This window comes from Rhinatrema bivittatum, chromosome 2, assembly GCF_901001135.1.
Source record: "Rhinatrema bivittatum chromosome 2, aRhiBiv1.1, whole genome shotgun sequence".
NCBI classification, from domain to species: Eukaryota; Metazoa; Chordata; class Amphibia; order Gymnophiona; family Rhinatrematidae; genus Rhinatrema; species Rhinatrema bivittatum.
The window spans coordinates 354,884,138-354,911,455 of NC_042616.1; the positions used below are offsets into that span (position 1 = coordinate 354,884,138).

Here is a 27,318-nt window from a genome sequence, read left to right on the forward strand (position 1 = left end):
AATCTTTGTTAATGTCAAGAGTAGCACTTTCTCTATGCGGATCTCACAATGTACGAGATCAACATGGAGGAACTGGAAACCCACGGGGCCTGCACAGAGGAGGCAGCAGAATGGGCTTCAGTGCCAATAGCAGCAATCAGCGCCTCCCCAATAGCCATGTGGCAGCAGAGGAATGAGAGAGGCTCCGAGGTTGCTGGCAAAAGAAAGAGAGGGGGGTCTGCCTTTAGTGTGTGCATGTATATGAATGGGTGCCTGCCTGGAGGTGTGTGTGTGTGAATGGATGGGTGCCTGCCTGGGGGATGGTGAGGGAGTGGTGTGAAAATGAATGGGAGCCTGCCTGGGGGTCAGTTTTAGTGTGTGAGAATGACTGGGAGCTTGCCTGGGTGTGTGTGTTTGTGTGTATGTGAGGGAGCCAGAGAGAGTATGTATGAGAAAATCCAGGGGAGTAAGAGTTTGTGTGTGGGGTGTGTGTGGAGGGGGAGAGTGTCTTAGAGCCTGAGAGTGTGTCAGTGTCTGTGAGAGCGAGAGGTTATGGTGGGTATAAGAGCATGAATGTGTATGTATGTGACAGTGTATGTGTGAGAGGATAACCTCTGGGAAATTGTAAAAAATGTATATGATTTTAATTAATAGAAATTCTATTTATCAGTAGTTTTAAAATATTCTTTTATTAGTATGGTTTTACTATTATAACTGTTGCTTTATGTTTCTTGATTTTGTTTGTTTTATGAGGAATGGTGGTTCTGTTTTTCCATTGTTAATACACAGAGTCTGGCTTCTTGGAGTTTCCATTTCAGTTTTTGTCTAATTTGTGCTCCTTTATTTTGTATTCTGTATTTGGTGAGGGTCTGTCTCTGCTCTGTGTGCGTGACCATGATGAGAGATTCTGCTAGCATAGGGATCTATAGCAATGGGGTTTGTTTTGTTTCCTTAGTAGGTGGTGTATTGGTATTCTAGATCCCAGTGTAATATTTACCCATGCTTTTTCACAGGTAGGGTTATTGTTGTTTGAGTCCTTGGTGTTATTACTGTTATGTTACAATGGGATTGCAGTATAGATTTTGAGTGTCTTTTTTGCGGGGTTTTGTGTTAGTTCACAATGTGCCTGGCAGTGGAAGGTGTTTGTGCTGCTGTTACTGTGAGGTAGGTGACACCAGCATTTGAAAATATCTTTTAGTATGATGAGCTGTAAGGGAAACATCCAAGCTCCATTGGTTTGGGGGAATTTCAGTGGATGCACAGTTACAGAACTGGAGGTGCAGGATTTATATTGATGTTCTGTCCCTGTGTTCTGTCCCTGTGTTCATCCCATCAAGCTCATATATCTCATTAAAGAGGTAAATTGAATAACAATAATAAGAGGTAAATTATAACAATAACATTAATCTTGGAATATTATATATTTTTAATATAAACGAAAGGTTTTCACAAGATATGTTGTGTCGTGAAACATTTTATTATGTATATATTTAAGGAAACATACATAAATTGTCGAAATACATTTCGTTCATTTAACCTTTAACCTCCGGTTTGCTTGTAGACTAATTACTGTGTCCCGAAATTATGTTTGTCTAAAAAGTGTGTCACCAACATGAAAAGTTTGGAAAGCTCTGCTGTAGACTCTACCAGAAAGCTTACCATAAAGCTATAACAGTGGCAAAAATCTTATTTCTCCAAAACCATCTCCCAAGCAGAAAACTCTCCAAGAAAACTCTCTCTCAGAATCAACAAACCCTTAGGCTTAACCACTCCTTCACAACCAGCTGATACATCAGAAGACCAATGCAATAAACTAGCTTCTTTCTTCACAGACAAATTTATCATCAGAACTAACCTGGACACCTCCACCTAGAACAGCGGTTCTCAACCTGTGGGTCGCGACCCCAGCGGGGGGTCGAACGACCAAAACACAGGGGTCGCCTAAAGCAGGTCCCCAACCACCGGTCCGCGGACCAGTACCGGGCCGTTGGGGTTTTTTGCCGGTCCGTGGCACCGCGGCTGCTGCGGGGAGGCGGGGCGAAGCTGGAGACCTGCCTCCTCCAACCCCAAAAGGGAAGAGACCAGTGGCGTAGCCACGGGTGGGCAGGTGCCCACCCAACTGGCACCGGAACTGCAAGGCTGTCGCGGGATCCCATCCCCGCGACAGCGACCAAGAGAACCCACGCCTCGCGCGCCATCACGGCACACATGGAGAAGCGCTGCTGCGGCCGTATGGCCAACCGGTCTTCCTGTTCGGGGGGGAGCGGAAGCGCCGCGCGCAGCTTCCGCTTCCTCCCCCCAATGCAGGAAGATCAGCTGCCTCTCCTGCTGCCACCCGTTCTCCTGCTATCTTCGGGCCAAACGGCCAGCCGATTTTCCTGTTTGGGGGAGCGGAAGCGCCGCGCACAGCTTCCGCTTTCTCCCCCAGAGCAGGAAGATCAGCTGCCTCTCCTGCTGCCACCCGTTCTCCTGCTATCTTTGGGCCAAACGGCCAGCCGATTTTCCTGTTTGGGGGAGCGGAAGCGCTGCGCACAGCTTCCGCTTTCTCCCCCAAAGCAGGAAGATCAGCTGCCTCTCCTGCTGCCACCGGCCTCCTGTTATCTTCGGGCGTCGGGCCGATCTTCCTGCTTGGGGGGGGGGGAGGGAGGAAGCGTACGTTGTGCGCTGCGCTTCCGCTCCCCCCCCCCCCGACAGGAAGTTCGGCGGGCTGTACGGCCCGATGTCCGAAGATAGCAGGAGTCCGGTGGCAGCAGGAGAGGCAGCTGATCTTCCTGCTCTGGGGGAGAAAGCGGAAGCTGTGCACGTGCTTGAATGTGTATGTGTGGATGAGAATGGGAGTGTGTGTGGGTGAAAACTGGAGCCTGGGTGTGTATGTGGGTGAGAATGGAAGCTTGAATATGTGGGTGAATGGGAGCTCGAATGTGTGTATGTGTGGTTGAGAATGGGAGCCTGGGTTTGTGGGTGGGTGAGAATGGGAGCTTGAATGTGTGTATATATGGGTGAGAATGAGAGCCTGGGTTTGTGTGGGTGGGTGAGAATGGAAGCTTGAATATGTGGATAAGAATGGGTGCTTGAATGTGTGTATGTGTGGGTGAGAATAGGACCTTAAATGTGTATATGTATGGATGAGAATGGGAGCTTGAATATGTGTGGATGAGACTGGGAGCATGGGTTTGTGGGTGAGAATGGGAGTTTGGGTTTATGTGTGTGGGTGAGAATGGGTGCCTGGATGTGCGTCTGTGTGTGCATAAGAATATAAGCCTGGGGAGGGGTGAGAAAGTGAGAACTTGTATGTGTGTCTGCAGAGAATGTGAGCTTGTTGGGGGGTGGGGGGGGGGGGAGAGCATATGAGAGTGACAGCTTGAGTGTGTGAGAGGGAGTCTGTGAGAGAAAGCGTGTATGTGTGTGTGTGTGGAAGGGAAGAAGACAGTAATAGAAGAAAGACACTGAAAAGGAATTAGGAAATGAGCTATAAGGGAAAAAATGGGAAAAAGAGACCAGGACCAACTGATTAGAAAAATACAAAGATCAGACAACAAAGGTAAAAATATATATCTATATTTTGAGATGTTAGCAATTTAAATATAAGCAACACAACCTCTCTCTCAAAATTTATGGACAGGTAGGAGCCGTGTATAAAATCGTAATAATAAGAAGGCTAAAGTACCACAAATCACCGTGAATTATGTTTGTATCATTAAGTAAACCTCATACTTAGGCATAGATGTGAATGCTATGCTGCATAATTTGGCATTATTTATCAGTAAAAAAAACAACTAGTAGACCTGCATGCCTACAGCCCACCCATGTTAACCTTGTGCCCACCCAAAAAATCAATTCTGGCTACGCCACTGGAAGAGACATGGCCCAAAAAGCTAGCGTGTCGCAGTAAAGTATGTGGCTGGAGCCGCGCAGGCAGGAAGGAGGTGTATCAGCCACTGCAGGTGCTCCTCCTACTTCCTTCCTGCCCACCCTGCCCCGGAAGACAAATGTTGCCGGAGCCACACGGGCAGGAAGGAGGAGGCGCGTCAGCCGCGTGGGTAGAAGAGGTGCTTCAGCCGCGTGCAGAAGAGGAGCAGCGGGGCCGGGAAGACTAGGGCCGCTGCAGAGCCCATCCTGTGGCAACCCGTAAAGAAGAGGCCCAGAGTTGAGAGAGAGGTGTGTGCGAGTATGAGATGAGTTGAGAGATTGTGTGTGAGAGTGAGTTGAGAGACTGTGTGTGTTTGCAGAGACAGCATGTGAGAGCCTATGTGTGTGTGAAAGAGACAGCATGTTAGAGTGAGAGCCTGTGCTTGAGCAAGGCAGCATGTGGGGGTGTGAGAGAGCTTGTGTGTGAGACTCAGACAGCCTGTGCCAGTGAGAGACTGTGTGTATGAATGATTGCATGAGAGAGAGAGCATGTGACAGTGAGAGCCTGTGTGTGTATGTGTGTGTGAGAGAGAAATGCACGTGAGAATGAGAACCTGACTGTGTGTTTGAGGGAAGAAGATAGGTGGAGAGAAAAGAAATAGAAAAAAAGGCAATATAAAAGGAAATGGCAAAAAAATAAGAAAGGGAAGCAGATGTAAAAAAAAAAATAAATTACTTTTTACTGATTGGTACATGTAATCTTTGGGAATGTGCAAGAGTAGCACTTTCTCTATGGCGGATCTCACAATGTACGAGATCAACATGGAGGAAGTGGAAACCCACGGGGCCTGCACAAAGGAGGCAGCAGAATGGGCTTCAGTGCCAATAGCAGCAATCAGCGCCTCCCCAATAGCCACGTAGCAGTAATTAGATTGTTTGACTCAGCTGGAGGTGACAAAGTATGAAGTGGGATGTGAAATCAGCTTGATCTGGTGGAGAATTAGGATTGCTGTTACACATGAACTGTATTTGGCAAACATTAAGGGAGCCAGGATAATCAATTGAAGCCTGCAGCTGAGGACTGATTCATTATGACTCATGTAGAAATTAGTGCATTTTCCAGATTAGTCTGCATAACACAATTCTCAACATTCAGCATTATTTCTGCTGCATAGAGTTTTATCTGAGAGGCTCTGAGGTTGTGAGGGAGTCAGTAAGAGTGAGAGCATGAGTGTGTATGAGAAAATCCAGGGGAGTAAGAGTGTGTGTGAGTGGGGGGGGGGGGGGGGAGAGAGAGTGTCTTACACCCTGAGAGTGTATCAGTGTCTGTGAGAGTGAGAGGTTATGGTGGGTATAAGAGCATGAATGTGTATGTATGTGACAGTGTATGTGTGAGAGAGAATGGACATGTGAGTATGTGTGAGAGAGAGAGGATAACCTCCTAATCCTCGACAATATCAGGGTGACTGGAAATCAAGAGCTCCCATGTATGGACAGCAGGGGCTTTTTAAAATCCTTATTAGTTTTAATTATTGTGTGTTATTTGATATATGTGCTGTTTTGAAATATTTTATTGGTGTTTGGGAAATTATAAAATGTATATGATTTTAATTAATAGAAATTCTATTTATCAGTAATTTTAAAATATTCTTTTATTAGTATGGTTTTACTATTATAACTGATGCTTTATGTTTAATATTATTGTTTTATGAGGAATGGTGGTTCTGTTTATAAATGTCATAATAAATAAGTATGCACTAAAATCCAACCCCATCCATAACCCCACCCCCATATGACCAAAGCCCCACCCTCGCCCCGCCCTCACCCCGCCCTCGCGGGGCGAGGGCAGGGCGAGGGGTCACCACAACATGAGGAACTGTATTGCGGGGTCACGGCATTAGAAAGGTTGAGAACCACTGACCTAGAAGATCATCCCTCATCCTCTGACTCCCTCACAGACTCACCCCCTCTAACAGATTAAGGAGGAGGCAACTTCCTGGACATCCTCAAGCACATTGGCATGCCCAGAAGACTCTTGTCCCGCCTGGATAGTCAAACAATGCAAAGTCAGACTATTCAGCTCCTCCAGCTTATCATTAACATCTGCACTCCTGGTACTCCGTCACCTCTCTGCAGCATTCAATGCCATTGACCACCAGATTCTTTTCTACCACCTAACCGATGCAGGCATCTCAGGACTGGAATTCAAATGGCTCTAATACTTCCTCTAAGACCACATCCAGACTGTCTTACAGAAATCAATTTCCTTGTACTCTCCCCCCCCCCCCCCCCCCCGAATGGAGTCCACCAGGGATCCATCCTCTCCCCCATCTTCTTCAACATATACATGGCTTCATTTTGCAACTACTGAAAGACCTCAACATCCTCTACCATAATTATGCTAATATACAGAGCCCAAATCCTGAATTGACAATCACCAAATTCAACTCTAACCTGGTGAAAATCTCAAATTGGCTACTCCACAACAAACTCAAACTGAACACAAAAAAAGCAGAGGTGCTCTGGATTGGCATACAGGATTCCTCCCACATCCACTCAAGTGTGATCCTAAATTGGACTCCCCTCCAGGTCAGGAGTTTGGGCTTCCTCCTAGACTCTAATCTAACCATTGATACCCAAATAATGTCAGTAAACAAATCTCTCTTATGTTTACAACTTCGCCATCTCCGCCCCTTTTGCAACAGTGATCCAGGCTTATGTTGTCTCTCCTGGACTACTGGAATGTGTTATGGATAGACTACCTAAGAAGCTGGACAGCCATTTACAAATCATACAAAATGCCAATCCCCGAGTCATTTCTAAAGGCCAGAAAATATAACCACATCACCCCTCACCTCAGAACTCTATATTCGCTCCCAACACAGCACCAGGTCATAGTCAAGATTTTGCTCCTCACAATCAAGGCCCTCGTAAGGTTTAGCACCATATCTGCTCAACCATCTGGCCCTGTCCAAGCCCACCCACCGCTACACTCACTGGTCCAGGCCCACTCTGTACTGCCAGCTCCCAAAGAAAAGAAACGCACAACCACAAGGAAAAGAACTTTCATAGGCTATGCCCCTACCCTTTGGAACTCCCTCCCATGCAAGATCAGACAGATCCCAGACATCTCTGAAGATCTGGTTGTTTACAGCAGCTTTTGGCCTGCAGCTACACATCCTCCACACACTCCCATATCCCTGAAGAAAGCTCTGTGGCTACTTCCTCGGCCAAAGGACTCTTCTAGAAGACTTTCACAACCATTGCCACTTCAACAGTCCCCAAGCAGCCACATCAATTTGGTCTATAACTTTCAGTACAGCTCTACACTGCATATCCTGAAAGCCTTCATAAATCTGAGCCTCCCTCCTAGACTCACTGAACTGTAACATCGAAATTCCATTAGTGAGTTCCATCTGCACTCATTGTTAAGTTAAGTTCCCCAGGTCAATTCCCCCCTCTATTAATCTAGAACCTTTATACGAGTCAACCCTACCTGAACTGTATAACACTCCTGCTTTTTTAACTCCACATTTGATCTATGTGCTATACCCGCTATTCCCTAGTTCAATTACTGACTTGTACACTGTTCACTGTAACTTTTATTCTTTCTTCTTGTAATTCAGCTTCTTTGTAATAATGCCTGTCACATGCTTTGAATTCTCACAGTGGAAGAGCATGACTATAAATAAACAATGATGATGAAATGACAAGGGTTGAATTGGCGGTTATAAAAATGGCTTGGAGATGAGAAAGGATCAATTGGGAGGATGTAAAAAGGGCTGCAGAGGGGATAGGATGGGAAAAGAAGATGAAAGTTGCTGTGGGACATAAAGTAACAGCTGGAAGGGCAGAAACAGAGAGGTGGTCTTCTGGAGGAGATGGAGGTTGAGAGGGGGATCAGCTGCAGTGTGGGAAAGGCAAGAAAGAAGTTAATGGATATGGCTGCACACCTGCCAATTTGTTTTGGGGTCTTCCCCTGCAGTCATGTGAATTTTCAAGCACTAAATTAGGATCACACTGGCTAAATGTTTGGGAAGTCCTGATACAAGATCACTATTGTGCTATTACTATTAGAGCAGACTTCCTTTTTTGCTCATAAAAACACAAGAATTGACAAGTAGAGTCATAATAATAGGCCATCTAGCCAGCATCCTGTTTCCAACTGTGGCCCCAGATTTAGCAGATGAAAACCAAATTCAAAGTGCTCTCTGTAGATCTATAGAAGTGTGAAGCCACCTGGCCTACACCCAATCTCTAAAATTCATGTTTGTCTTTCAAGAATGTATCCAGACCCTCTCAAACCCTGCAATGCTGTCTGCTGTGAAAACATTTGGCACTAGCATATTCCACAGTTTAATTATCAACTGACTTGAAAAAAGAAAGGAACAAACCATATCTTGAAACAGCTAACATACAGTTTCATTGTATGACCTTGTGTCCTAGTTTATTTGGATAGCATACAACATCCTTTTGCTTGTGATTTCTTCTTTTCCATTCATGATCTTATAAACCTATCTTCGCCCTAAATCTTTTTTCCAAGCAAAAATTCCTAAATTTTGTTTTAGCATTTCTTCGTATGAGACAGCACTAATTCTCTTGCCATTTTGGATGCCCTTCTCTGTACTACTTCAGTTCTGCTACATCATTTTTCAGATGGGACAACAAGAACTATACTTAGTACTCCCAGGTGTGGTCATTTATTATTTTTATTTATGAACTTTTTTATACCGACGTTCGTGAGAACATCACTCCAGTTTACATAATAACTCACAGAATGGAAAATATAAAAAACAGGGAGGGGGAGAGGGAGCAGGTGAGAAGAGAGAAAAGAAGCAACAGCGGAGAAAGGAGAGCAGAGGGAGGAAATGAGATAGGAACAAGTACCTCGGGAGAGGTACAGGTAATGATAAATTATATAATCAATAGCAGAGCTCAACAAGAGTACAATAACAAGAGTACAATCTGTACTGGGGTGAAAGAAAGGGGGAGGGAAAAGCAGGATAACTTGGTGACCAAAAGGGCCACTTAAAAAGTACAATAACCACCAATTAACAATGATAGGGCATAAAACCTTCACTGAAAATACACTCTGAGGAAAGCTGGAGATCATAAGGGGGGGGGGGGATTATATAAACAAATTCACAAAGTACTATGCTGGCACCATCACAAAATACAAAGATGCACGGTAAAACAGGTTCCTTAAATATAATAACGATTTCACAGAGATACAATAATATAGAAAAAAACTTCACGGACTGTAAACTTTGAGGGTGCTTGGAATCGTAAGCAAAGGGTTAGAGCAAAGAGGGATATAGCAAGGGGAAGAAAGGAAGAGAAGGGGGAGGGGATAGAAATGCAGAGTCATACCAGAGCTCTTTACACAGTGACATGATAAAATCTTTGGATTTGTTAAATACCTTTCGAAATTATCCCTAACAAATAGTTGGCTTTTTTTTTTTAGCTGCCACCACCATATGCCAATACCACCACAATGGTATTGGCATATGGTTCACAGTAATATCCAAGATCCATCTCTTAATACAGGTATTCCAGAAGGGACCCTAGCTCTATTTACTGTTAGTTTGGATTTTTTCTCCCAACATGCATCTCTTTGCATGTGTCTATATTAAACTTCATTTGCTTGCCCAAGGTCCCAGTTTTTCTAGATCCTCCTGCAGTTTTACACAATCAGCTTGTGTTTTACGTTTAAATTTCTTTTATTAATTTTCAGCAACATACAACTCTTCAAAACACAAGTACATGAAGATGATTGGACACTGTTGTCTCTTTCCAGTGATCCATATCTTTGACAATATTTTGGGCCAATGTAATAAACCCCATGCCAAACATAGCGCCAAATTTTAGCACCAATTTTTAATAAACTTCATGTTAAAAATTCATGCTATAAACTAATTAAGCAAATCAAATGGCGCTAAAAATTCACCTGTAATCCCAAAAAGCATGCAAATATCAGCAATAAAACCTACATGCAAAAAAAAAAAAAAAAAAGAAAAAAAAGAAAGGCAGACACCAGTTAGAAAAAAAAGCTACAGTGTTCCCTGAGCTGACATATAGCATGATTGAAGTTGCACAGATATCAGTTTTCTTGGACACTCCTGCATGGCCATAAAAGGCAGCCTCTTCCAGGGACATTTTGTTAGTGCTAGGTGGTGTTAGGTGAGCTCTGGACATAGGCGTTGGAGGATTTCTGTGTAGGAGTGGTGGCTGTTCTTGGTGATTTGCAATTGCTCAGTGGTGTTTTTTGTGCTGCTTGTTTATCCCTTTGCTGTTTCCCATCCTTGAGTGAATCTTTAGATTGCATCCGATTGCTGGTCTGTGATTGTCTTCTTGACTACTTTTGTGTTTAGGTTCCTAAAAGAGTGGAGTGAGTTTTCAAGGCTGAGGGGAGCGAGTAGGGAAGCAGATAAGCATAATAGGCCAGCAAGTGGTGACTGTCAAGACAGGAGGAATGTGGTGGACTATAGCCAGGAAGAGAAGATTGGGCGGGAGGAGAGGGGGAGGTAGAAGGGGAGAAAAAAAGAAAGCGGGTAGAGGGATTAAAACAGGGGAAAGGTAGTGAAAGTAGCGCTTGGGGAGGTAGAGGCCCATTCCAGTCATCATCAGGAAGTGACAAAAATGCAGGAGCCAGCAGTTGGAGAAGTGGCATCAACACAATGTTCGCTTCACAGAGGAAGAGAAGGATCTTCTGGTAAGGCTGGTCTATGAGAAGCACAGTGGGCTATTTGGGCACAAGACATCCTTGAAGATCATGAGGAACATCTGGGACAGCAATGCCAAGAATATCAGCAGCCTGTCAGTGATTGCTCAGATGGTGGACCAGCTGAAGTATAGATGGCAGGACACCAGGACAGCTGACAAGCCAAGTTGGCACAGCTAGAGGTCAAAGTGCCCACCCATGTGACATGCAGCTGACACTGGTGGAAGAACTGGTCAGGGGGACCCTAGAGAATGTCTACTTTGCAGCGAAGGCTGCAGAAGGAGCAGGTGAGTAGGCCTTGTTCCACTGATGAAAAGAACTGCGTCAGCAACTGTGAAATTTGTGCCGCCTGTGAGGCCAGGGTTCCTTATGGTCGGCCCCTGGGGGGTAATGCTGCTAGCAGAATGTCTGAATCAGGGCCAGCGGGTCGTGTGGGCACCTGAATTATACGGGGCCCCTTCTTATGTCTTTCCCTTAAGGACTCTTGAAGGCATGACTCCTCTTGCCTGCGTCTCGACACAGAGGACAAATCTAAGCAGGCCCTGGACGAATGAGACAAGCCCGCCAACTCATGAGCTGACGTCTGCTCTACATCTGAGAGCAAGAGCTCCAAGTCCAGGACGGAGGCCTGGGTCGTGGGCAACAGGCCCTTATCCCATTGAAGTATGCAGGACCCGATGATCTGCATGTCCATTCTGTTTTGACGCACCTCCCGCTGATGCTTCGGGGATAGACTTCTTCATCCGTGCATCATGTACCTTGACTGTTGTGCCTCAACACATGCGCAGTCAGGCATCGGAATGGTGCACCGATGCATCGAGTATGAACATCAGTACATCAGTGGAATGCCTCTGTGCGTCAGACATGTGCGTCGATGCGTCGAGCGGGGGCATCGAAGCACCCGTTTTGCCCGAGAATTGCATGGACCACGAAGACTGCAATTTCCCTGGCTCCTCCAGCATCAAGGCGACATGAGTGCCACTCTGCGGGGCCATTGGGTCGCTTGAAGGGTCCAATGAGAAAGCCCTTTTCACCCTCAGTCTCAGGGGTTCCCGACTGGGTCCTGGAGAGGAGTGATTAGATCTTTGATTGGTCCCAGAGCACAGGATTCCTCTTTCAGCTTGTTTATCTTCTCTATCCTCTGCCTCTGGACATGCGGCCGCAGTCCCTACAGCTGGACAGATCATGGTCAGGCCCCAGGCAGACGTAGCAGAGGACATTGCCATCTATAACCAACATCACCTTTCCACATGGACAGAAATTGAATCCGGGTGGTTTCGGCATCCTTCTGTCACTTTCCAGCAGTCACAAAAAAGAGTAAGTTTGTAGCCAAAATGGCAACAGTCAAGGAGTTCCACGTGCAGCCTGCAAACGTGGAAGAACAAGACTGAGGCAGGCTGGGAACCATGTGGTGATATACAGAGGCAGGCATACAGTGCTTTGAGGAGCTCCGCCTCCTACAGGACCAGAGGATGTTCCTCAGTTATCAAGGCTCATTCAACCTGCTCAGGGGCGGATTGACCTATAGGGGGATCGGGCTTCCCCTGGTGGGCTGGTCACTCCTGTCACGTGATTTTTTTTTTTTGTATTATAAAGTTTCCAACCAAAGTATTAGGGGGTGCCGCGAGCAGTGGTATCCCGAAGGGAGCCAATGCCCCTGGGCGCAAGGAGGCTCATGCGGCCGCTGAGCAGTGACACTTATATAGCAGGCAGATGGGCAGGGCCGTGGTGGGGCTCACGTCACCACGGCCCGAAGAAAAAGATCGCGTTTAAATGTGCTGATGCTCCTCCTCCTTCTTGCCTGTGCAGCCCCGGAAGTAAACTTTGCTGGAGCCACGTGGGCAGGAAGGAGGTGGAGCATCAGCGCGTGCAGAAGAGGAGCAGCGCTTACGGGCCGCCACGAATCATCGCAGCGGCCAGAGAAGAGGAAAAGGCCCAGTAGCAGGGCCGCCACAGCCGAGAAGAGGAAGAGGCCCGGTAGCAGGGCCGCTGCAGAGCCCATCCTGCGGCGACCCGCGAAGAGGAGGCACAGAAGTGAGAGAGAGGCTGAGGGTCTGTAGAGTGTGTGTGTGCGTTATGAGATGAGTTGAGAGATTGGGTGTGAGAGTGAGGACCTGAATGTTTGCAGAGACAGCATGTGATAGCCTCTGTTTGTGTGTGAGAGACAGCATGTGAGATTGAGAGCCTGTGTGTGTATATGAATAACTGTATGAGAGAGCATGTGACAGTGAGAGCCTGTGTATGAATGATTGTATGAGACACAGCATGTGACAGTGAAAGACTGTGTGTGTGAGTGTGTGAGAGAGAGAAAGCATGTGAGAATGAGAACCTGAGTGTGTGTTTGAGGGAAGAAGATGGAGAGAAAAGAAATAGAAAAAAAGACAATATAAAAGGAATTGGCAAAAAAATAAGAAAGGGAAGATGGAAAAAAAAAGCCTGTGACCAACCGATTAGAAAACTAAGATCAGCCAGCAAAGGTAAAAAAAATAAATAAATTACTTTTTAGTGATTGGCACATGTAATCTTTGGGAATGTGCAAGAATAGCACTTTCTCTATGCGGATCTCACAATGTACGAGATCAGCATGGAGAAAGTGGAAGCCCACCGGTCCTGCACAGAGGCGGCAGCAGAATGGGCTTCAGTGACAGTAGCAGCAATCGGCACCTCCCCAATAGCCATGCGGCAGCAGTGACAGTGGCAGCAGAGGAATGAGAGAGGTTCCGAGGTTGTTGGCAAAAGAAAGAGAGGGGGGTCTGCCTTTAGTGTGTGCATGTGTATGAATGGGACTCTGCCTGGGGGTGTATGTGTGTGAATGCATACGTGCCTGCCTGGGGGTCTGTGTGTGTGAGAATGAATGTATGCATGCCTGGGGGATTGGGAGGGAGTGGTGTGAAAATGAATGGGAGCCTGCCTGGGGGTCAGTATGTGTGTGTGTGTGTGAGTGTGAGAGCATGAGTGTGTATGAGAAAATCCAAGGGAGTAAGAGTTTGTGTGTGGAGGGGGAGTGTCTTAGAGCCTGAGAGTGTGTCAGTGTCAGTGAGAGCGAGAAGTTATGGTGGGTATAAGAGCATGAATGTGTATGTTTGTGACAGTGTAAGTATGAGAGAGAATGGACATGTGAGTATTTGTGAGAGAGAGAGGATAACCTCCTAATCCTCGACAATATCAGGGTGACTGGAAATAAAGAGCTCCCACAGAAGGGGACAGCAGGGGCTTTTTAAAATCCTTATTAGTTTTAATTATTGAATGTTATTTGATATATGTGCTGTTTTGAAATATTTTATTAGTATTTGGGACATTGTAAAAAATGTATATGATTTTAATTAATAGAAATTCTATTTATCAGTAGTTTTAAAATATTCTTTTATTATGGTTTTACTATTATAACTGATGCTTTATGTTTCTTGATTTTATTTGTATTATGAGGAATGGTGGTTCTATTTTTCTATTGTTAATACATGAAGGCTGGCTTCTTGGAGTTTCCATTTCAGTTTTTGTCATTTGTGCTCCTTCATTTTGTATTCTGTATTTGGTGAGAGTTTGTGTTCTGCATGCAAAGACGGAGATGAAGCATTCTTTTAGCATGTGGTTTCTCTGTAGGGATCTGTAGTAGCTTGTCCTGTTTTCCTGATAGGAGGTGTATTTATATTTTAGATTCTGATGTAATATTTGTGGTTTTCTTTTTCATAGGTGGGGTTGTTATTCTTTGAGTGTTGGCAAATAGTACTGTGTTGATATGGGAGGACCATACCGAAATATAGGGGTGTGTACATATATATGTACATTATATTGTATATGTAATTGGGTACCCATGGGCCAGTATGGAGAAAAATCCCCCGGGCCACTATTTTCCCACAATCCGCCCCTGAACCTGCTTATCTGCGGAAAACACTAGGGCCCCGACTTTTACAGTCTGGATAGGGAAAAACACAGAACTGCTTCTATGGCCAAGTCCAAAAGCATGTTCAAGCAGCATTATCTGAATTATCAAGAAGGCTGCTCACTCCTAAAAATGTTTTTCTTTTTCCTTCTTTTTGCTGGTGGGTGCATCTTCATCATAAACACTCGTCACTTGTCTGCAAAAATGGTGGTTCCATTCCTGTTCGCTCATTTGTGGAAATGGTGGATAACCTCAACTTTCAGATGCTTTGTCTGCTTTGCTAAACTGTCTCTAGCTTATGGATCTGTTGACTGCATTTATGGACTTTTACTGCATATGCTACCTTGCATATGCTCTTTTTCCCAGGCTGTCAGCATGACTCTTTAAATGTTATTGACTCTTGCTGAATATGCAACCTTGAATTTTATGCAATTGCTTTGAAGTCAATCTTACATTTTTACTTCTGCAATTACTTTTGAAGTGAAAAACAATCTTAAAATGTTACTTATGCCATTTTTTTTCCCTACATTGGGCAAGTGGGTCACACGCCGTACCTCTTTGGGCCAGAAATTTCCACAGAAGTGTGGGAAACTCTGGCCCAAAGATGCAAGGCCTACCAAGGGCATCACAGGCCATACACCTTGTTGGGCTAGAGATTTCCATATAGGTGTAGAAAACTCTGGACTAATGACGCAGGACCTGTCCTAAAATTGAGTCACACCAGAGGAGACCTTGTAGTCATTAAAAATATTTTGTTAATGTTACAGTAAAATTCATAACATACTTTAAAAAAAAACTGGTGGAGAGATCCATATAACACAACTTCAGGTATAATTATAATTAAATATAACAATAAGAAATTTGACTATAGGATGTTATCTAACATATAAGATCTAACTCCTTCAATGGATACTTATGTTGTTGTTCCTGGTGACAAACTCAACAATGGTTTTCCTTTTTGAACTAAGAATTGTGTAAGCTGTACTGGTTGAGAAAATATATATGTATTTCCACTGGATTTGATTAGACATTTACATGGGAACGTTAAAATAAAGTACATACCTAACTGCAGTACCTGAGGTCTTAGAAGAAGAAACTGTTTCCTACACTTCTGAGTTTGATGTGATAGATCTGGGAACATCTGGACTTTGCAGCCAAGAAATTCTTTTGATCTATTCAAAAAATACTTTCTAAATATCCAATTTTTGTCAGATTCTAACATGAAAGTTACCAAAAGTGTAGCAGGTTTTGCTAGTTTGGTCTCTGATTTTTCCAAAATTTCTGAAATATCTAAATTCAAATTGTGGGCAGGTTGTAATTCCTGTACAGGAATATCTTTATCCTGTTCCAATCTAGAGATTTTCTTTAATGGTGGAAGGAAATATATTTTAGAGATAATAGGCAAAGTAGCTTCTGGAATATCAAGTACCTCCATCAAATATCTTCTCCAGATTAGAATAGGGGTAGTAGTCTCCAACTTTGGAAAATTTATACATAGAATATTTCTGCTTTTGGAAACGTTTTCTAAATTTTCAACCTTAAGTTGTAAGTATTGATTTTCTTTAATGATAGCAGTCTGTACCTCATTAACTTTTCCCAAATCATTCTTAAGTATTGAAACATCACTTATAACTTGCAGATTAGCTTTTTCTATTTTTCCCACTCTTATTCTTGTATCTTATTTAAAATTTCCATTTGTGACCCCATGTTCTTAAGGCATTAATAGCCTCCCAAATGAGTTCCATACTGAAAGTCTGAGGTCTTGGCAACTCTTCAAATGGAAATAAGGAAATTTCATTAAAGTTCTCTCCAGGAACTTCATCTGCCATCCTTCTAGAGTTTTCACCGCCCTCCTGGTTGAAATAAGTTCCAGCAGTATTTCCAGATGGTCATTATACCTTAAGGGGAATTCTATCTGGCTCTCCTCTTTGGGCAGCCCGATCTTCCCCCCCCCCCATCAGGAGTCTGCCAGCCGGATTCGGTGGTGTCGATCTCCCTTGGGGGGAGAGTGATGTTAGTAACTCTGGAGCACCTGGGGGCTCTTCTTCTCCCCCCAGTGTGCTCAGCGAGTTCTCTACCTCCACATTCATCCTACAGAGGATATGAGAATCCACTGGACTCACAATAGGTATAGCCTCTGGAACAGATGAGGCTTGTCGCTCCTTAGCCTTCCTTTTCCGGGCGGAATGAGGCATATAAGAAAATATGTAAAACAAAGGGGGTACTTAGTTCCTCCATGTCACAGCTAACTTGGATCTCTATGATGAGGTTTCTTTTATTTGAGGGCTTGAAAGACAGGTAATGAAAAGAACTTATGTTTTTCTTATAAGAAATTTTAACAAGTTTTGTAATTACATTCTATACTTGTAATTCTACTCAAGTGTGTAATTGCTTGAAGTTTATTTTAAAGTTTAATAAATATACAAATTTAAATAAATAAATTTAAAAAAAAAACTGGTGGATGGCTTCAGTGTGCATTCATCCTAGCATTCAATTTCCTTGCAGTTCGTGCTGATCTGAGAAGAGACAGATGTTGAAGTTAAAATCTCTTACACACACCTATCCATGCCCCTGTCAACTCACAACTCACCACCATGTGTAAAAACTTAAATCCGAAATAGACCGCGATGACCTTGCTGCTAGCTTATTCCCGCTTGCTATACTATCTACGTCTACAGCAGAGGTAACATATTAGGCTCTAGGCCTTGGTCCAGATTCAAGTCCAGAGGGCGATGTTATAGAGCACACAGCACACCATGACGATATCCACTAATTTCTCTGGTGAACACTGAAGTGCTCCTCCAGAGCAGTCAAGGCAGTGGAACCAGCTTTTCAAGAGGCCAAATGCGCGTATGTGACTCATTATAGGGGATTTCTGCCACGGTATGCAGATAGGGGCGTGAACAATCATGTCTTAGTGTCGTAATCAGTATCTACTGCAAAAAAAATAGAAATAGAACAATCCATTAACTTTCTGCATGCAACGCAACAAAATAAATCATGCTATCGGTACCCACTGCAGGGAGCTTACATGCACCTACCCCAGACAGCTAATATTTGATTGTATAGCGGAATAGTACATGCTTTTAGCACCATGCACCAAAAAGCATCAACTATTCTGCTTTCGGTACCCACCCCAGAAAGCTTACATTTTGACCTTTTACTTTACACTTTGGTTTTACTCACTGAGCAACCAGCCTTTGCTGTATTTTTCTTAAGTGAAAGTTTCAGCCAGTGTTGATTGCATAAGGACAAAGGAGTCATGGTTCCTTCCGGAACCTTCATGTGCAGACTGAACACAACTTGAATATTCAAGGAGTGGAAATGCTTCCTGTTTACAATATTCCATTTCTCTCCCCCTGAAAGCGACATGGCCGCAATCAATTGCGCCTATTACATTTGGCATTCCAGCTATACTGAAGAAAGTGCACTTCATCTCCTGCCACTCTTTAAGATGCTGTGAATACTTGATGTACTCTGTGACCTGTTTCATCATGGCCTTCAGTACCTGGCTGAAATGACTGGTCCACCATAGCCAGTGGCAAGAAAATGCAAGGTACCAAAAAGCTTGACCAAGCCTGGAATGACATGTCCACGCTAAGTTAGAGGATTATCATCATCTCAGATTTCTTCAGAGAGATAAAGAATTGCCCTGGAGCTGTCTATATATATGCCTGCACCACACCTGTCTCTGGTAAACCCATCAGCATTGTCCTCTGGTGAAATATCCGCTGCCCTTCTGCTAATGGCTTGAGCCAGGACAGCCTGCTCCTCTTGAACCCGCCTTTCTTCTTCAGGAAGAAATCTTCTTTCTCTCTCTTCCCTCACTCTTCTTTGCTCTAAAGCTTCTGCGCTCCTATTCTTCAGCCTACCCGCAAAATGCAGCAACGCATTAAAAAAAAACAAAACAAAACCTCACATAATCAACAGAAAAGCTCAGCGAAGCATAAAACACACAGCACCACAATGGACTAAAATGGCCACCAGAAATGTAGTTTAACTTTTACTCCTGCCTTGACCCTGTCATTAATTTTCCCACGTTTAAGATGTCTCCCCGTGTCATTTGACTCTTTACATTCCCTGTAATAGCTAATTTCGGCACTAAAATCCTTATTACATACCGGAATAAGGTTAACAGCGAAAAACTTGCAGTAGGATCAGTATGGCTTATTAGATCAGCCTCATATTTTGGTATTATCTGCAAATTTCCCAAACTTGTCCTGAGGGACCCACAGCCAGTCAGATTTTCAGGGTATTTACAATGAATATGTACAAGACAGATTTAGATGCAAAGCCTTCATTGCATGCTAATTTCTCTCATGCAATATTGATTGAGGTTATCCTAAAATCCTGACTGGCTGGAGTCCCCCAGGACAGGTTTGGGAACCACTGGTTCTAGAACATTTATAAACAAATTAAATAGAACCAAGCCTACTACCAATCCTTGGGGAACTCCCCTGTGTACTCTCCTCCAGTTGGATAACTGACCAATCAATCCCACTTGCTGCCTTCTTCCCTTTATCATGAATACATACTGCTCCATCCCACAGATTATCAATTTCCAGAGTAATTACAATTTCAAAGAAGTCTAATAGATTCATGAGACATGACTTGCCTTTCCAAAATTCATGTGGACAATTCCTTCTATGTGCTTCAAAATTGTTTGTCATCTTATCCAGTATTAATGTTGTGCTTTCAGGTCTATAATTTCCCAGATCCCCCCAGTGCCCTTGTAAAAAAAATGTTTTCCAATGTACTTGTAAAAATTTAACACCCTCATAAAAAGCTTCCACCAGCTTAATAAAAACAAGTAAAAATTATTGTATTTTTTCAGATGCTTGATACCAAGTTAATCAAGTTTACCTCATCTCAAGTTTAGAAGCTTGTAAATGGCAGCTTAATGTTTACTTATACCTTTTGTATGAATTCTTCTTTTTGTGCTTGACTGTTTCAAGTAAAGAATATGGGAAATGATTCATGAAGTGATGCTTAAAATCATCAAGGTAATGCATTCGTAGCCATGCCTCCTGTTATAAAAGTAAGTGCAACAGTTAGAAAAGAATATACATTTGTGACATGAAATGTAATCACCAGTGCTTTTAAAACAATGGTACTCAACCCTGTTCTGGCTGCACACCTAACTAGTCTGATTTTCAGAACAGCTACAAAAAGTCTCCAATGTTTGCAAATTTCACTGCATATTTATTTTGAAAACCAGACCAATTCAATGTGCATCCATGACAAGGTTGACAACTACTAATTTTCCTTTGTCTGTACATCCCTCCAAACAGCTATCATCTGCCATATGACTCATAGCATACAGGTGTTTTAGTTAGGATTTTATATAGTTTTCACAAACATATCCAAATTGATCTAAAACTTTTAGATCCTTTCCTATTGCTCTTAAGAGATGGGAGTTTAATATTAATTGAATCCATTGCCCTGCTTCTCAATTCCAGATTCTCTCCAGTACTGGATACAGATTGAGATAAAGGAGTTGGAATTGCTAAAAGGAAATCCCATTTCCTGGAAGTTGTCTAAGAAGGGTAAAATGAGGTTGGATACTTGTAGCAAGTATTCTCCGATGGACAGCAGTCCTCATATATGGGTGAAGTCATCCGATGGAGCCCGGCACAATACTTTGATCTCAAAGATTCTAGAGCTTTCAGCATGCTCTACTGAGCATGTGCAGCTATAGTCATCTCCCTTCCTCCCAGGCAAAGACACTCAGTCCATGATATAAACAAAGGCAAATATTAAGCAAGACAGACCAACTGCGTTAGAATGGAAAAATTCCTTACCTGATAATTTCGTTTTCCTTAGTGTAGACAGATGGACTCAGGACCAATGGGTATAGTGTACTCCTGATAGCAGTAGGAGACTGATCAGATTTAAATCTGACATCAGCCCTAGTACATATACCCCTGCAGGAAGTGCAGCTCTTCAGTATTCCCCTCGAAAAGCAATTGTGGATATATGTAGGCAAGCCTACACAGAATCACAAGATCACTCCGACACCGGTCAAAGAGAAAAATAGTCCAACATCTGATCCTCGATCAGCCATACTCCCCTCAAGATCTAACCACGTCAGATCTGAACTACACACCTGTTTAAGACTCCTTCTCTCATTCATCAGTCTCCTTTTACTCATGCATAACTCGGACTTTGCACAGCAACAAGGTCTATGTACCCACATATCACAATTTAGACTACCGCTCTAATTATTCAAGATATATACTCATGCCTTAAACATCCTTTGTATTTATCCACGTCCTGTTGACGAGTTATTATTATTATTATTATAGTCTATGTAATATTTAATTTGTATTTATTTTTTTATATGATATGTTATATGTTACTCATATGTTAAGAAACGCTGTTTAATGTAACGCCTTTATTGCGACAGTTTTGTTCTTTGTAAACCGACCTGATTCAATACTTGTATTGAGAATGTCGGTATATAAAAATCCGAAATAAATAAATAAATAAATGTATGACTGAATAATTTGAATAACTTGATTAACTTTATAACTTTGTTAACTTGATTAATTTGAACTGGATGAATTGGTTATAGCTGGAGAACACCAGTGCCCTCAACCGAGAAACATCGACACCCGGTAGGATGTGTGTCCTAGTTGGATGAAAGCATGGCTTACCCGTGAATCACTTGCTCTTGGGGATGTCACTCGAGGATTCCATGAATAATGGCAGCCGAGGGTGGGATGCTGAGTCCATCTCTCTACACTAAGGAAAACTATCGAAGCAATGAAGACACATCAGGCAGGATCCATGGCAGGCAGGAAAAGGGACTGGGCACCCCCGAGGGTGCCCTTTTTATTGTGCATACATTCAAAAGCAGATGATGTGTCATCACATGATTGGCTCCTCTCCACATAGCAACAGACGTATCACTACACTATTGGCTTGGCTCAGGGGGTGTGTACGGATCATTTCACTGGCTGCTGAATCCTATACCTCCTGTCTTTGTCCTGCCTCTAACTAGGGACAACTAGCCCTTCTTTCAGGCAATCAGGGTTAATTATAAGCTAGAGAAATACATGACAGTCAGGTATCCTCTCCTAGGCAGAGAGGTTTAAGCACAAGTAATGCTTTATTCTGTGCATAGGCCAGGGAAAAGGGAAGTTAGTGCTAAACCCTGACATGGCCTGCCGGCGAAGCTCATAATTCCCACATCTCACCCTTTCTGTTTTTATTTAGGCAGCTCAATAAAGCTTTAGACCCTTAATGAAATCTGTTATGTCTTGGTATGGGCTGGAGATAGGGGAAGGGGGATATGGAGAGAAAAAGCTGAGTCGGCGTGGTGTGCCAGCCGCCGCAGAGCTCCTGAATATCCACATCATCCAGAGCTGGTGCAGCGTGGTGTGCCAACCGCTGCAGGGCTCAGGATTCTCTATTAAGCAGCATACAATACATCTTTGTATCTGGGCTGAGAGCAAGGTTTCAGTATGGATATGAGGTTGGGTATGCACTGAATACAGCAGCACAGGCAAATAATTAAGACAATTACAGTAATTATAATAGAAATCACCCTTTTGAAACCAGAAATATGAGAGAGCCAGGACCATAGCCAATCCCATGGAGAAGTTGGTATTCTGCCTGAAAGTGGTGCATCAGCAACCATGGTTTCTATCTGCTGTATGGTATGTGTGAGGTTTGCTTTATAAACTGATATGTACACACAGCAATGAGATCCTATTAATGCACAAATACCATCCTTTGAAGCTAAAATGGTGTCTAAGGCTTAGCGGTACTGTAATGCTACTTCTCTAATCTGAGAGACTTCTGTTGTGAGTAGTTTTAATGCATGGACTGTCTGATTAAATAGGGCAGTCGTCCAGTTAGCTAGGATGTGTAAGTCTCTGTAATTCATAGCTGTCCCCATTGGGGGAAACAGGCTTCTAGCTATCTGAGTTTCTGTATACTTATCTATGGGATTATTGATCGCCTCCCTTTTGTTACGGAGTCTTGCTTTGGGTAAATTGTATTTTTAATTTGTGTTATCATTTGGGCTACATAACTACATCATTTGGGCTACATAACTACAAAGGGTAAATCCCTCGTCCCCTCTATACTCTCTGCACCTGCTTGGGTCTCCCACTGCACATCCTGAAATCTGCCAATTGCACATATATGTGGTATAATTATGTAAGTGTTCAGTGATTAATACAAAGGTTTGGTTACAATATGGATATTTCCCACCCGAAGTCCCTTTCCATCCCCTGTATCATAGTCCCAACAAAGAGCGGCAGTCTCTTGAATACGGCTGCCGATGGGTATTATGGTATTACCAACTGTAGAAGTAATGAAAACACCTCTCTGTAAAGGATAATTAGTCCATACTGTAAGGTTAAATGGTACAGCATGCATCAGTCGATTCAACAGGTGTGAAAAGTTCTGTGCATCGAGGATGTACATGTTGTCCTGCCAAAGTCCTAGTTCGGAAATCGCCATAGCTGGAGAAATAAGGCAAAGGAGGAGGGTGCAGAACACAATTGTTAATGAGTTGGCATTCAGGCAAGAAAAGGCGGCTAATAAGTTCTCTGGAGTTTTCTCAAGGCCTTGCTGTTCCAAGAGTTGTGCAGATTGGTCGGATAGGGCCTTGATCTGTCCCCAGGTCATGTGGTGCTGCTTTTTGCAAGGAGTCCGGTCTCTGTCCTTCTGAGGGCTGTGGAGGCTCAGGGAGAAGTTGGTGATCGGGTCCTGTAGACCTGGACACCTTTCCATCTTTCCACGGCTTGATATAACGGCTTGGAACCCACCAAAAGTGGACCTGTGGGAGCAAGCAGAAAAGCATATCCTCGTTCCCCACTTTAAGGGAACGGGACCGTACCAGACATTAAATATTCTATACAAAACTGATGGCTGTGGGTGACTAACCCTAGTCCCATAATGATTACCCATGGCTGTGGTCTTATTTGAATTTGATATGTTTAGATGATTTAATGTGAACAATACTTTGTTCAGCCAGTCCTTCTTAGTGGGAAGTCCAGGGGCAATCCCTGCTTTTTATTTGTGTTTGTCAAGGGTAATTTTTAGGGTGTGGTTGGCTCGCTCCACAATGGCTTGTCCTGTGGTGTTGTAGGGGATGCCAAATACGTATTTAATGTTCAATTATTGACAAAATTCATGCAAAGGAATGGCTGCAGTAAGTAGAGCCATTATTAGTTTTCAGAACAGAGGGTAACCCCATTATCAAGAAAGTTTTTATGCAGTGATCGATTTTCATTCAGTAAAATAGCATACATGTAAATTAATCATTTAAAGGAAAAGTCATTTGCAGTAAGCTGAACCACAAATGAGTCTTTCAGACATTACATTAAACATGTTACACAAGACTGACACATTCATTCATCCTGCAAATATTCATTTACACAAAACTGATACATATTCATCCATCCTGCAAATATTCATTCATCCTGCAAATATTCATTTACACAAAACTGACATATTCATTCATAGTCTTCTTGACATCAAGACAGACAACAGATAACACATAATTTGAGCTAAAAATTTCGTATCAAAAGGTATCAAAAACAAAATTAGATCAAGGATCAAAAATCAAAAGTCAAAAGGTGTTAGAAAAATGTTTGAAAAATGTTAAAATAAGCTGCAAAGTGTTCATCTTCACATCTCCTCATGGCAGGAAGGCTGTCAATCTGGAAAATATTAAAAACTGGCATACAGCAAAAAATTTACTAAAGTAAGGATTAAAGTGAAATTCTTACTTTTTTAACCTTGGAAAAATCAGTTCTATTATTCAATTTAATAAAATCAATTTGGATTTGCAAGAAAAGGCTTGGGAGGGATTGCTTTAGATGTAGCAACCTCTGTCAGTAAAAATTTTAAGGTTCAGGATTCTGTATAAAATTTGTGAAAAAGAAAATAAAACTGAAGTTTCCTTAAGACTGGAGGACTGTAGACCTGACAAATAAAACCTAGTATACAACAGAATTATTAAAATAATAATATAATATAACTGGTAGAATAGCATAGCGCCTCCTAGTGGAGACACCATCATTACTTTATAGATTGCAACCTGGAACAATTAATTCAATCAATAAATACTCTGAGCTTACTTTCAATGTGGAATATCAGAATAGAATTTCTTCATATAATTATTAGAATAGGAAATTAAACACGCTGTTCGCTCAGCTCTGTCTGCTGCACGCTAAAGTGACTGTAACTATTATTAAATGTCCTTGTCAGTAACCTCAGTTCAGTATTAAAGAAGTTTGAAAGTATTAAAAAGATTAACAACAGAAAGACAGAGTGAGAGGAAGGGCTAGTGTAGGAATGCATTGAAGGTTGAAGGAAAAGATTTGGATCAGCAGGAGATCTGATCTGTCTCGTGCCCCCCTTTGAAAGCTGCAAGCACAGTTAAAGAAATGTATCAGAGTTATAACAAAATATAGAAACTAGGGAGAGAAACTGCAGTACTAAGTCCAGTTTTTTCTTTTCAAAAGTTCTCCCTCCCCCCCATGAGTGGCTACCAAGAGTTAATAACAGAAAGACAGAGTAAGAGGGGGAGGAACAGTGTTTCTCAAAAGAAAATAAACAGAGGAGAGAACTGCATTCAATGAATTAATCCTTCAGCCTATAGGAACTGAAAAGCAGCTTAGTTAAGTATGCAAAAAGTGTACCAGAAGGTGATAACAATCTAGATAACATCAACCAGAGACAATGACTGGCAAGGACTTGCTGATCTCTTGCAAACAGATTCTATCTTTGTCCTATAGGGAAAATTACAGTAAAAATACAAGTTCTGTGCGCTGGCAATACAAGCAATTGCTATAAACTTAAATCTCAGAGAAATAGAGTCATTTTAAATGCGAGCCAAATTAACTTTGCAAAAGGAAAATCCACACAGCACACTGTTCAAGCTTCAGCACAGCTACAACACAAGGCTCTGCATACACTTTCCGTGGGGGAAAGCTGCAAGCATGCAGTCCCTCTGCAACTGAACATCAAAGACCAAGAGAAACCACTCCTTCCAAGTCTGCCCTGTCTGCTTAATTACTCTGTTTAATCTGGTCTGCAATAGGTCATTGAAGTGTCTAATTAAATCATTTCTTTTATATAGATACTGTTTTTGCTTGAAACGCAGGAGTGCAGCTGCCTGGCCCAAGGTCTTATACACTAATTTCTTTGAAGACCTGGGGGCATAGCCACTGCCCATGGCACTCCGGGCGGCACTCAACTCTATTGCTGCCCCACCTAGTTCTTTGATCCTTTCTGTAATGGGAGAGGCTTGAATCCCTTCCAATAATTCCTCCCTTATGAGATTTTCATTCACTTGCTCTAGGTGAAATCCCATGCTGACCGCGGCACATAAATTGTTACCGGGAGCAGCGGTTTGAGATGGTAATTTACCTGGACAAATCGGTGATGCAGTGTCAATGACTGTCTCAGGCAATGGCAACTGGGGGTACAGGGAGTTGGAGGGGGAAGGGCTTGCGGGTAAGGTGGAGGGAGGCTAGCTTCTCTGATTTCAGTGTCTTTAGTTTCCTGGGGTTTTTTCTCTGAGGTGGACGCAGAGGAAGCCACAGGAGCCATGGTAGGTGACGGTGCCTTGTGAGTGTGTCCCCCCAAATGTTCTATTTCATATTCTGTCCCCCCTAGTTCATGGGTCCTTTCTGTGATGGGAAAGGCTTGAAGTCCTTCTAATAATTCTTCTCCTGTAAGGTTTTCTTTTTGCTGTTTCTGGGGAAATTCTATGCTAATCGCCCCACCCAGGCCAGTTTGTGGCTTAATTGTGCTCAAGGGCTGTTTTTCTAAAGAAGGCGGGGAGGTGTGAATGGGCTGTGTCTTGGGTGTAGGTATGGGGAGCTGCGGATACAAAGAATTTGCTGTCTCTGAGGGAGTTTGTGGATAAGGTGGGGGAAGGGTATGTTGATTGAGTGTACTGATGCTGACTGCTTCTAAGGGCACATGAACTGGAGATGCTGCCTTGAGATTTTTTTTTCCTATGTGTTCTATGGCCTCTGAACATTTTTGCCAGATTAATAATTGCTTTATGGGGGCCCTTGGGGCCGTATGAAGACTGTTGCCTATTATTATCCAGTCTTGGATATTCAGAGTTCCCGCCTCCGAATACCATGGGCAACGGCAAGCTATTTCACTTATCAATTTTTCTAAGTCCCCTATTCTGACTTGTGCTATTTCCCCCCTGGTGACAAAATAATGATTCTTGATTATTTTCTGCAGCTTTCTTGCATGACACGTCTGCTTAGCTGACAGATTTCCCCCCACACTCACGATTGTTGGGAGCAGATTTGCTGAAAAATTACTTACGCTTGCGGGAGCAAATGTCTGCTGTGCGGTAGCTACCTAGGCTGTTCCAGCCGAGTGAGCAGGGAGCTTCTTATCACGTCGTGGATCACCAGATATCGAAGCAATGAAGACACATCAGGCAGGATCCATGGCAGGCAGGAAAAGGGACCGGGCACCCTCGAGGGTGCCCTTTTTATTGTGCATACATTCAAAAGCATACTATGTGTCATCACATGATTGGCTCCTCTCCACATAGCAACAGACGTATCACTACACTATTGGCTTGGCTCAGGGGGTGTGTACGGATCATTTCATTGGCTGCTGAATCCTATACCTCCTGTCTTTGTCCTGCCTCTAACTAGGGGCAACTAGCCCTTCTTTCAGGCAATCAGAGTTAATTATAAGCTAGAGAAATACATGACAGTCAGGTATCCTCTCCTAAGCAGAGAGGTTTAAGCACAAGTAATGCTTTATTCAGCGCATAGGCCAGGGAAAAGGGAAGTTAGTGCTAAACCCTGACATGGCCTGCCGGCGAAGCTCATAATTCCCACAGAAAACGAAATTATCAGGTAAGTAATTTCTCCATTTCCTAGCGGGT

General features: G+C 43.1%; 1 protein-coding gene across 6 annotated transcripts in view; it reads right to left on the minus strand.

Moving 5' to 3' along the window:
- TEX10 (testis expressed 10) overlaps window positions 1–27,318 on the minus strand; it is a 678,603-nt gene that overhangs the window by 530,442 nt on the left and 120,843 nt on the right. For all 6 annotated transcript variants that reach the window (XR_003854633.1, XR_003854635.1, XR_003854634.1 and 3 more), the window contains one exon: window positions 19,344–19,456. Coding sequence is in view for 3 of the 6 variants with exons in the window: in XM_029589917.1 (XP_029445777.1) it covers window positions 19,344–19,456 (113 nt within the window). In the remaining 3 variants the exon portion in view is untranslated. The remainder of the gene's footprint in view (window positions 1–19,343; window positions 19,457–27,318) is intronic.